The sequence below is a fragment of the Oreochromis aureus genome, linkage group 19 (genome assembly GCF_013358895.1).
Source record: "Oreochromis aureus strain Israel breed Guangdong linkage group 19, ZZ_aureus, whole genome shotgun sequence".
In the NCBI taxonomy this organism is placed as follows: Eukaryota; Metazoa; Chordata; class Actinopteri; order Cichliformes; family Cichlidae; genus Oreochromis; species Oreochromis aureus.
Window position 1 is genome coordinate 1,215,844 of NC_052960.1, and position 12,004 is coordinate 1,227,847.

General features: G+C 51.4%; 1 protein-coding gene across 5 annotated transcripts in view; it reads right to left on the reverse strand.

Moving 5' to 3' along the window:
• The window catches only part of ccdc88c (coiled-coil domain containing 88C), a 53,405-nt gene that overhangs the window by 16,649 nt on the left and 24,752 nt on the right, over positions 1-12,004 (reverse strand). For all 5 annotated transcript variants that reach the window (XR_005609308.1, XM_039603034.1, XM_039603033.1 and 2 more), the window contains exons 4-16: positions 10,451-10,520; positions 9,757-9,815; positions 8,434-8,517; positions 7,699-7,842; positions 7,071-7,297; positions 6,467-6,548; positions 5,340-5,498; positions 4,520-4,666; positions 3,842-3,992; positions 3,549-3,730; positions 2,875-3,012; positions 2,506-2,790; positions 1,636-2,433 (exon numbers count right to left, since the gene is read on the reverse strand). Coding sequence is in view for 4 of the 5 variants with exons in the window: in XM_039603034.1 (XP_039458968.1) it covers positions 1,636-2,433; positions 2,506-2,790; positions 2,875-3,012; positions 3,549-3,730; positions 3,842-3,992; positions 4,520-4,666; positions 5,340-5,498; positions 6,467-6,548; positions 7,071-7,297; positions 7,699-7,842; positions 8,434-8,517; positions 9,757-9,815; positions 10,451-10,520 (2,526 nt within the window). In the remaining variant the exon portion in view is untranslated. The remainder of the gene's footprint in view (positions 1-1,635; positions 2,434-2,505; positions 2,791-2,874; positions 3,013-3,548; positions 3,731-3,841; positions 3,993-4,519; positions 4,667-5,339; positions 5,499-6,466; positions 6,549-7,070; positions 7,298-7,698; positions 7,843-8,433; positions 8,518-9,756; positions 9,816-10,450; positions 10,521-12,004) is intronic.

Sequence of the window (12,004 nt, forward strand, 5' to 3'; positions counted from 1 at the left end):
TTCATACAAACATGGCATAAAAAGCACGGCGGCGGCGGAGAATGAGAAGGGCGAAAGCAAATCATTGAATGAAACAGACGAACCAGAACTGGTTTGTAAAAGTGGAGCAACCGCAGTGATGTGGAACTGGTTTGGTTTTCGTCAGAAAGCCACCAAAGCACAATGTTTTTGTAGAACATGCAAGCGGGCCGTCGTGGTGAAGGGAGGAAACACCACAAACCTTCATCATCTGAAGCAGAAGCACAACACAGCTGAACGAAGAGGCTTCAACTAGCGCGGTGGTGAGACTGAAGAAGCTGACTCAACAAACAGTCGGCTTTAAATAGCTGCAGGCCTTAGCCATCGCTGGGGGAACGAACTAACGCAGAGACGCATCGTTAAGGATATGATGCCCACTCAGAGTGTGGAAGAGGAGGTTCCACACAGGTGCATTTGCTCTGTTACATTTTTATAGCTTTAATGCAGAGAAAACACAGCTGCTTGTTTAAGTGGAAATAAATTGATGTTTTTTTTACACTAACAAAGTTGAGCTGTAAAGTATTTAGTCTCGCATCATTTACATGGTGAGTTATATCGTTTGGCCACACTGCCCCTCTCTGCAGGTTTCCAAAGAGCCGAGAACGAACAACTGACACAAGTTACAGTCTGTTTTAACCACATACACGTTTTCAGACTTGCTGATTGGTTGTTCAGGACTCGATGTGACGCTCACAGGAACCTTCCACACTGATGCTGCAAAACACCCCAGTGTTCAGTACCTAGCAGTGCAGCGCCCCCTGCTGGCCTTCTGGTGTATATGTCGGTTAAAGCTGACCGAGCGCCTCGTCTTTGATGGAGATTCAGATTTTAATACACTGTTTTCATTTTACTGCTTTTTTTGCAGTTCTGAGAGCAAAGAAATGCGCCTTATAAATAAAACTGATTAACCCTTTAAAGCCCCCACAGAACCAAGTCCACCAGAGCTCATCTTCATATTTTTACCTGCTGTTGTTCCATCTTCCAAGCTGCTATACATCAATATAAGTTTTAATAACATGTATGCACTAAGCCTGTAGGAAATATATACCCCGCCTTCTTGGGTTTTTACACATATTTCCAACCAGCAAACTGACTGAGTGTCTCTGTAGTTTCATTTTGGAGCTACACCCACTTTTATGAACTTCAGGAGAAACTCAAATAAATATTATTGTGCAAAAAAACAGCATCAAAATAAATGATTTCCAACAGTGCAGTTTAAGTTCAAGTCAAACATGCTCCTGTAGGAAAAAAACAGTTTCCCACAAAAAATGACATCACTTCCTGGTATCTGCAGGTAATGGCGGACATGCCATAGTAGGAAGTGCAATGAACAGCTGATCGGATCTGCAAAGCGTGTTTCTGGATTATGACGTTTTTGCTGTCTGCGTTTTTTACGTGACTTCTGCAAAGGACGAGCTGAATGCAGGCTATGGAAGTGCGGCTCCTCGCGGTCTCACAGGCGTCAGCAGCAACGAGGAGACCGACACGGACCCACGAGTGACGCTTCCACAGCTCACCTGCTCAGATCCAAACTCTGAACTAGAATCTAAATAACCCGCCCAGCGGTGCCACGGACACCTGCGTAAACGAAGCTCCTCCCCCTGCCCCTCCTCTCACCTCTCTCAGCGTGGCCAGCGTCCTCTTGTCGATCGTCGCTTGTTTCTGAAGCTCCTTGTTCTCTCGCTCCACTTCCTTTGCTTTCACCGCCGCCTCCTTCATTCGCTCCACCTCCTTCTTGAGAGCTCCTCCCTCCTTCGTGACCTCAGTGAGCCTCCTGGTTTTCTCCTCCAGCTCCGTCTCCTTCCCCTCCAGGAGCGTCCTCATCCTCCAGCTCTCCTTCTCCAGCTGCTTCCGGCCCTTCTCCGACTGCTCCAGGTCCAGCTGGAGCTTCTTCCTCTCCTCGTCTCCTTCCACTCGCCTCCTCCGCTCCTCCTTCAGCTCCTCCACCTCCCTCTTCAGGTCCTCCTCTCTGCTTTCTGCCTCCTGCCGCCTCCTTTCTTCCTCCACCCTCTCCTCTTTGCTCTTCTCCATCTCCTCCTCTATGTGATGCTTCTCCTGGTTCAGAGCTGCCAGGTTCACCTCCAGCCTCTCCACTCTCTTCCTCTCTCCCTGCTTCTCCTCCCCAGCTTGATCCAGCCTCCTCTGCAGCTCCTGTATCTCCCTCTGCGCCTCCTGGAGCTCCTCTTGCACAGTGGTGAGGCGGGTGGATGAGGAGCGCAGGCTCTCCAGGGAGCAGCGGAGCTCCAGGTTCTCCTTGGACAGCAGTCCATTTTCTGCCTCCTGCTTCGTCAGCCGCTGCAGCTCCCGCTGGCTCTCCTCCGCCTCCCGCTTCAGCCTGTGCACCTCCTGCTCCAAGGAGGTCACCTGTTTCTCCAGAGCCTCGGAGCGCTCACTGCACGCCCGCAGAGACGCCACCTGGAGGCGACACGGGCATGTTACACTTATGCCGCAGTGAGACTCGTCAGAGAGGAGGAAGCGTTTACGTACCTCTCTGCTGAGCGCCTCCCGGCTCCTCTCCAGCCGCGCCACCTCTCGCTCCGCCTCCTCACACCGCCCCGCCCGCTCCCTCAGCCTCTCTGCCTCCTCATTGGATACTTTGAGCTGCGTTTCCAGGCTGGCCAATCGGGAGCTGGTGTCGGTGATGCTCTGGTGCAGCAGGCGGTTCTCTGATTCCACCTCGCGGACCCTCGCCACGCTGTTAGACTGTGCGCGCTCCTGAAGGGACGCCACTGCCTCCGACAGGTGCTGCTTCTCGCTCTCCAGCTCTGAGATCTGATTGGACAAGCAGAACAGGAAGTCAGCCGGTCTCCTCTGCGACTGACAATGAAGGCGATGTTACCTGAGCGTGCCACACACCTGTCGGTCCTTCTCTGCCTTCAGAACGTGCATCTCGCGCTCCAGACTCTGTTTCTCCTTCAGTAGCTCCTCCCCCAGAGCCTCCATGTCCTGATTGGTTATTTTCTCCTGGTCCAGTAAACCCTGGAGACGCTCCAGCTGAAACACAAACACAGGTGTAGATGTTAGAGACAGGTCAGTGTTTCAAAGCTCACTGAGGTTAAATGATGCTGCAGGACGTTAAAACTTAAAACAGTTAAAACTGTGCCGTAAAAAAACGAGACGAGTTTGTTATCAGGTCACGTCGTCATGTTTCTTCATGTTTACTCCCTGAAAGTTCCCCTGCAGCACGGACGCAAACACAAATACTGGACGAATGAAAGTTTACTGAGTGATGTTCATGTTTGTGTGCACGAGTAGTGCACGTGAAATTGGGCTGCTGTAGATGAACACCTGCAGTCAGGTGGAGACACCGGCTTGTGTGAGTTTTACTGTAAACCTTAACCAATGAGATCCATGTTTCTTTGTTGATCAGCTGTGTTATCAATCAGTAAAAGTTGCACGTATGTGTCTCATATCAGCATCGAGACTAAACGTTGCACGCCTGCAGGACTGAGACGCGATGCATCACTGTTACTGTGAAAAACAGAATCCCAACAGCAGTGCCTCGAGCAGGTGTGACTGTGAGGTCCCACCTTGTTGCTGAGACTCTGGTTCTCCCGGTCCAGCTCCTGCGTGTGGAGCTGGTGCTCCTGCAGGAGGTGGTTCTCCTCCTTCAGCCTCTCTATGGACGCCTGCAGCTCCCGGTTCTCCTTCTCCAGCTTCAGCATGCGGCTGGAGACGCACTCGTTCAGCTCGTCGACCAGAGACTTGCGGGCTGGGCGGAGAGAAGAGAGACAGTTACCAGTGTACAGACGGGTGGAGGACAGACGGGGTAAGACAGAATGATGGAGACAGATGGGCTGAGGACAGACAGGTGGAGGCTCACTCTCGGTGTTGGTGTTGTCGTGGTTCTTGGTGAGCTGCTCCAGCTCCCAGCCCAGGTGAGCCGACTCGTTCATGCTCTGCTTCTGTCCGATCTCCAGCAGCATGTTCTCCTCCACCAGCTCCTCCAGCCGTCGCCGCTCGCTGTCCCGCTCCTGCAGACAGGTGGAGGACAGACAGGTGGATGATGAGCAACACTAACAGGAGAACTGGATTTTTACAGAGACCAGCGTTCTTCTGGTTCCTGCCCACTCTATTCATTGTTTATGCTTTTCAGGGTCCTGAGGGGCGGAGCCTATCCCAGAGGTCACAGGGTGAGGGGCGGGGTATAGACTGGGCAGGTGGCCAGCCCATCACAGACGTGTGTGCTGTTAAACTGCATTTTATTATAGTTTGTTTATCACCTGAGTACGCTGATGCCATGTGACCGTTTGTCACAGGAAGTGGTTTGAATAAAGTTTTTTTTTTTTTTTTTTTACAGGTAAAGGGGGCGTGATCGTAAACGATGATGAGAACTTCAGAGGCTGATCCTGACAGTAAGGGGAGGTGCTCTCATCCTACGTGTGCTAATCTACATCACACACCACCCAGACACCATCTCTGTGCTTCGTGTCAAGAACATCTGGAAACATCTGGCGCGGTGACTGTGTGAACCATGTGACGGTGTGCGTCTGGGTCGTACCATCTCCAGGTCGTGGATCTTTGCCCGCAGTAGCAGGTTGTCTTTCTCCAGCGTGTGCAGTTTGTCACAGCGCCCCCGTGAGGCCGACAGCTGCTCCTCCAACAACACCTTCGTCTCCAGCAGGGTCAGGTTGTCCTCCCGGAGCTCCTGGAGTGCACACACACACACACACACACACACACACACACACACACACACACACACGCACACACACACACACATGCACAGACGCACACATGGTCAGATTAAGTGTAGAATTGTGTTCGGTGTGAGGACATAAACAGAAATATGAAAATAAACGTTCACCCCTTTGTCTTTTTTTTTCTGTCAGCAACGACATTAAAACCACCTGACATCACCAGGCCCCTCCCCCGAGTGGAGGAGGTGTGGACGCCTCAGACCTCTGCAGGTGTCCTGAAAGCTGTGCGGTGAGGTCTGTGTACATCACTTTCAGTCAGGCATTAACCGCCTGACAGAGGGCGCCGCCACCAAGGCGTGTGCAGGTCTGTGGTTAGGGAGGGGATCAAACATGAATGCAGGACCCAGGTGTCCCAGCTGAACACCACCCGGAGCACCACCAGGTCTGCACACGCTGTTGTTCTTATGCTCATCTGTTTACAGCGTTCAACTGTCGCTCCGTACACAGACTGTATGCAGAAGATGGAAGTAGCCAGGTATTTGACTCCCTTTTGGAGCCAGCCTGAAGCGGACGCCAGAGGACCCACAGCTTCCTGTTTCAGGCGGCGTGTGGAGGTGATGGTGGTGTTTGTCGGTGGCTTTAATGTCGAGGCTGCTCTGTGGTGTGACGCTCCGGTTTTACCTCCACTCGGGTTTTGTAGAAGTGAACGTCGTTGAGCTTCTCTTTGCATCTGCTCAGTTCGGTCTCCAGGCGGTCGACGCGTGCGGCTCGTTCCCGCATGGAGTCCACCTCGTCCCGGTACACCCGGGCGGAGCGCGCCTCGACGGACAGAGACTGGTTCTGAAAAATAAAACAGGCACACGTTATCGTCACTTCCTTCCTGTTATTAATCCAAACCTCACGATAAAAGCGCCGCCACCATCCAACCACGAACCCAGAGCAGCGGCCTGCTTAAACTTCTTCTATACAAACGTTGTGTGGCTCTGATCTCCTGATGCTCTGTAATCTGTTGGTAATTTAAATGCTGAAGCCGTGCAGGATTACACGTCATCCTGTTGTACACTTATTAATCTCTGCTGCGTGCTCAAAACCAGTTCATCAAACTGGGACAAAGTGACCACTGCAGAGGGGAATGACCCTCCATCAGATTACATGTGTATCTAATCCCAGCTGTGTGAGAGGATCATGTTAGAAATAATCCATCGTGCAAACCATGTTCAGCTGGACAGAGCCGTCCTCCAATCACAGCCCACAGAGAGCAGGTCAAAGGTCAAAGTGATCGATCTGATCCTTTTATGTAGAATATGGGCTCATCTTGAACCTGATGCAGCGTCGTTCCTGCTGAGGAGCGGTTCCAGCTGCTCCAGATGTTTCCAGCCTGTATTCAGTCACCCTTCCGCCCTCACACTGCCACAGAGCTCCGCCCCTGAACACCTTCGCCTCATCCGACCTGTCATCAGCCGTCAGATGTTCCCACAGCTCCGACTTCTCCAGCTTTCTGTTGCTCCTGGAACAACTTCACGGCTGGCATCAGATCCAAAGTGAGCAGATAAGAAATCCTCAGGCTGAACATTGGATGCTCTCTGGGGACCATTTGTAAATAATTACAGGCTCTGTTTTTGCTTCCTTTTAGGAAGCATCCCGTTTGCAGACGGGGATTCTCCCAAAAGCAGTCAGCTGAGCACGACTCACACCGACACGCAGGAAAACGAGCTTCCACACAAATGCTCCTCACGGAAACGCAACCTTACTGTGGCTCAGCGGCTCAGTGATCTGACTCGTCCTGTTCTGACCTCAGTGTTTCTCACCTCTTGTTTCAGTCTCTGCAGCTCCTGATCCAAACGCTCCACTTCATGCCTCGAATCCATCAGCTGCTCCGTCTTCTCCTCCCTGCACACACACACACGCGCGCGCACACACACACACACACACACACACACACACACACCGTTAGTTATCTGACGCCAACAGCACGCTCGCTCTGAGAGCACCCGAGCTGTTTCAGTGGTTAACGTGATCGAGGTCGTGTGTTAGATTTCGTGGCTCCGTTTGTCTCTAAACTGTTTCCTGTCGGTCACCAGTTAAACACACACACGTCCTGTCAGCGTCGTTATGGAAACACTACCGGCTCTCTGACCTCTGCAAACTGTGACGCTTCATGTTTATGACCAAAAATAAGAGAGAGACGTGTGTTCAGCAGAGAGCTTCCTGGGTCAGTGAGTAGCACAGGCGTGCCTGCTGTAAACTCCAATCACATGTCTCCGCCCTGTGATTACAGCGGCGTGGTCGTGTACACACGGCCTGTGAGGTGTGCTGGAGCCTCGTTAGCTCGGGCTCGTCACGCTGAAGGCGGAGCCACCTTCAGCGCGTACAGACTTTATTGGACGGACGTGTTTGAAGGCGGAGACTCACAGCTCCTGTCTGTATCTGCGGAGCTTGGCTTTGGTGTCGGCGAGCTCCACGGACAAATGCTGCTTCTCTTCCTTGGATAGCGCCGCCCCGGCCGAGCCGCCGTTATTCACTCCCGCCCCTGCGGAGCTCCGCCCATGCTCCGGGCCGATCATGCCCAGGCCCCTGCACCCGTCCTGGGGTTGCTGACTGGACAGGTAGTCCCTCTCCTGGGTCAGGTCCACAATCACCTGTAAGGCAGGTGTGCAGGTGTCAGAGTGGGAAACGTGAACATTTCAGGTGAAAAATGTTGAATCTCGTGTCAGCAACACAGAACGAAGTGAGATCGATGCGATTGGTCAAGCCTTCAAACGTGACGCTGCGTCCTTTAAAGCTTAACGAGACAAACGTCCTGATCATGAAAGGAGCGACTGTGACCTCAGCCTCGTCAATAACACATCACAGTCACATTGATCATTAAAGCCGATCAATCACGCTATTCTGAGACGTTAAAGTTTTACTGATTTAAAACACGTCGGTGGATCCTCTCATCTCTCCTAAACACGACCTTCAGACTCAGCGCCTTGTTCACAGACATCACGGCGGCTGCGTCACGCTGAGGACGTGTATAAAGCTGCGTCTGCGAGCGTACCTCGCTGGCTTTGTCTCGCTGGTCGATGAGCTGCCGCAGGGACGCCGCCATGTTGCGGGACAGAGGCTCGAGCTCCTCGTGGATGATCTCTGCTCCTTCCTCCAGCCAGGACAGGTCCAGAACATTCAGCTGGTTGTGGGTCACCTGACACACACACACACACACAGACACACAGATATACACCGCTGCAGCTCGAGCACATCCCATAATGCAGCTGAAACTTAGATTTTAAAGTTTCTAAACAGTTTCCTGCTGATGATGATGTCACAGTGAGTGTTACACCTGCTCTCTGGTTCAAGCCTGGGGCTGATAAACCTAAACCAGAGGAGGGGTGTGGCCTCCTCCAGCGACGGTGATCGTCCCGTGCTGGTTTCTGAGGGGTGCCTCCCCTTCAGCCTCTGCTATTGATACAAAATGATTTCTGAACACTCAAGTTCAAAGACGTTTTACCGTCACAGTCAACACAGACTCCAGCAGAAGGCCACGTCTGTGCTCGATGCAGGTGCCGTCCTCCTGGCGGCGCCAGAGGACGGTCTGCAGGTTAACCTGAACGCTGTGAGGCTGACGTGGGTCAGCACCTCCAGATGAAAACAGGCAGCAGGTACACACTAACGTGAGGGTGCTGCTGCTGCAGCGTCTCCACCTGGGACAAACTTTCCCGGGTGGAGATGCTGCTGCAGCAGCACCATGTGATCAGTGATCAGCAGTGAAGCTCTTCATCTGTGTTTCAGTCACCTCCTGGATGTGAGACACGATGGCAGCCTGAGTCTGAATGTCCAGCAGCTTGATCTTCTCGATCATCTCCTCCTTACGCTCACACTGAGGAGACACACACACAGAGACACACACACACACACACACACAGACACACACACACAGACACACAGGAAATGAAGGATTAAAATCAAACAGCAGCTGTTGTTTCTCTGTGTGTGGAAATTATTAATGACGACGACAATAATAACAAAAATAACAACTTCAGTTATTCAGCATCTTTAAAAACAACATGACAGACGTCAGAAAACTAAAGTTAAAAATGAAAGCGTGTGTTACACATTAACAGCACAAAGAGACAAATAAAAGATGACGTCACATAAAAGTGAAAGAATAAAATCATGTTTTCAGGCGAGATGGTAACTACGTCAGTAACAGGTGGACTTGGAGGTGAAGGGCTCACCTGTGCAGTTTATATCCACGACCCAATAAAATCTAAACACTGATGATGTAACTGCATGTGCACACGTCTGCTTTCTTACATTTAATCTGGTTTCTGCTCTAAACTCGCGTCTGTCCGGCACAAAGTCCCACACATCACAGACTAACTGCAGTTTTTAAAATCCAGCGTGTTCAACACGTCTGGGCTGATGATGTCACAGACGTGCAGCAGCAAAGCTCAGAAATAAAAGCATGAAAGGTTCAGGTGGGAGGAAGCAGGTGTGCAGGTAAATGTTAGCAGGTACAGGGCTGAAGGCAGCGTCATCCTCACTGATGTGCTTCAACCTTTTGTTGTCAGGTGTGTGTCTGCAGGGCGGGGCCACAGCTATTTAATGCAACAACAACATCATTTCCCTGTGGTTTATCCTCCCTCCCTGTTTCCCCTCATGGCCTTCCTCTTCCCGGGAACCAGTCGAGCAAGTGCAGGGAGGGGGGGGGGGGACAAAGGGGGAGGGAAATTCGGAAACAAAGGGTCGCGAGAAGAAGACGAGGTCGCTGCGTTCAGAGCGATGGGAGAACAAACCGAGCCCACCTGTCAGCAGGTAAACTCAGTCTTAGCTCGACACATCTGGATAAATCACTTCCAGGGAGGAGCGGCTTCCAGCAACACGCCAAATAACCTCACTGTGATCAGGATCCACGGGGTTAACATAAACACAACTGATTGGTGTTTAAAAGAGCGAGAAGCCCCGCCCACATCCAGTCCAGCCCTCATCAGCAGGAACACGAAGCGACGGCTGTGCTCAGACATGCAAAACGACACACAAACATGATTCCTGGGAGAGGCTGTGTGTGTGTGTGTGTGTGTGTGTGTGTGTGTGTGTGTGTGTGTGTGTGTGTTACCTGCACAGCACAGCCCAGAATCAGCAACAAAAGCCTCTTCAGTTCCTCCATGCTCTTTGCTGAGGGAACAAAACAGAGAAACTCGTGGTTACAGTCATGCCATGGCTCGATACACGGCGCCATGATTTCAGGCCACAGCAGCAGCGAGGTGCAGCGGTCACGCCATCCGACCTCTGAGAACAACCGAGAAATAAATACAAACCACTTTTCAATCACACACTCTGGTTTAAATCCTGTGTCTTCAGCTGAGCGAAGAGCTGATGTCATCACAGGTGAGTCTGTAAAGACGAGGCTTAAAGCACGAAAGCTACACAAATCTGTCTCACACACACACACACACACACACACACACACCTGCTAACACCCCTGTGTGTCTAATGAAACAGTCTGCACACTGTCAGCACAGCCTCAGGTGTGTGATCAGCTGATCTCTGTGCACAGACACTCAGTGCGTTTGAGCGTCTCAGCTCTCCTCACTGCGAGGACACCAGGCAGCGGGCTATCTCGTTCTAGCAGCTGGGACAACGTTTGGAGGGATGAGCACCGCCTGCTGCACCTGCGCAGGTGAGATGGACTCGCGTGTTTTCTGATCCTAACTTGACTGACTGAAGTTTATCTTCACCGCGTTGGTTGGGCGCTTTGATCAGCTTGTGGAGGTACATTCACCGGTGAAGGTGTGCGACGTAAGCGTTACCTGATATCGGGTCCTTGGCGATGCAGAGGATGTTGGGCAGCGGCATGACGATCAGCTGCTGCAGCGTGTCCTGTGAAAAGACAAAGTGTCATTACAGTGACGATGATGACATCACATCATGAAACAAAGCTTAGTAATGAGGCGGTGGGTGGATCCATGTTCAGCTTCAAACTGGGGACCTTTCACATATTCCCACCGCCAAAATAAAGGTTTTAATATTTCTGTTTTTATAAATATTAACATGTCAGTGAGTCCTGCAGAGGCTGATCCAGTGTGCCGAGGAGGACCACTGATAAGGAAACAAGGCAGCAGGTGGGTCATCGTGAGCTTCATTCACAGGTAGAAGCTTCAGTCTCTCCGTTTCTGCCTCATGAAATCAGAAACACACACCTGTGTGTGTGTGTGTGTGTGTGTGTGTGTGTGTGTGTGGGCAGTCAGCCAACAGGAAACACACTGCTGCTGACAAAGTGTGTGTCAGGAAACAAAAAGCCCACGAGGTGGAATGCTTTCCATTCTAGAACACTGTCCCACACTCACACACACACACACACACTCACACACACACAGATTTAATATGAACACTTTTCAAAGCAGAGCAGAGGAGGTGGAGGAGGTGGGCCTTCATCAGGTCAGAGAGGGCCGTAGGCTGAGAGGGAAACGTCCTGATCGGAGTGTTTTCAGGAGGAGGGAAGTGGCTGTCAGCAGCAATCCACCCAAACCTGCCCGGTGTCTCACACACACTCTCATATTTATCCACAGCCTGGCACTGATGGGTGTATATATTCAGCCACACAAAGCAGACCCCACCCTGCCATGTGACCCCAGCTCAGCGTGTGCGGGAACATGTCAGAGCTGAGCCTAAAATCCACCAACGTTTCAGGAAAAGTGGAAAATTAAAGCCAAGTTTAAAAAGTTTGAATCGTTTATCTCGATGCTCTGAGCCGTTTTCACGGCTGCAGCTCTGAAAGAAAGAACTGAGCATTTCCATGTTCACATGTCGGCCTGCAGCTGATACGATGGTCCTGGTTCTGGTCCACAGATCCTAGACCAGAACCAGAACCTGCAGCTGTTGCAGAAGCACATGGAGAAGATGAAGTGCACGGGAAATTCAGAAAGGTTCCCATGCCCCTGCATCAGCTCCGACTTTGGTTTCAGTTTCCTGTAAAGGAGACGATCAAGATGGTCCGCAGGTGGAGTCTGTCGATGCGTGGTGTGACAGCAGGCAGCTACAACAGAAGAAGAAGGAGAAGAAAACATGGAGGCCAGGCGCTCGACAGTAAAGCGTGGAGGGAGACGACATTTCAGGAAGAAACCTCTTTAAAACAAATAAACAGCAGGTCACATGACTCCACATCTGTGGCAGAGACAGTCCGAGGTGTCTCTGAGCTTCCAGAGAAAAGTCCATTTTTGTACTTTTGGTCAGGAATGTGCATCACTGATTACATCATTACATGTAGCGTCGCTTGGGGTCGAGTTATCTGTTTGTTATCAGTGGACCTGGTTAGCTGTTGGTTCTCCGCTGTTACGCAGCCTCAGTAGCTGGGATCACCTCCA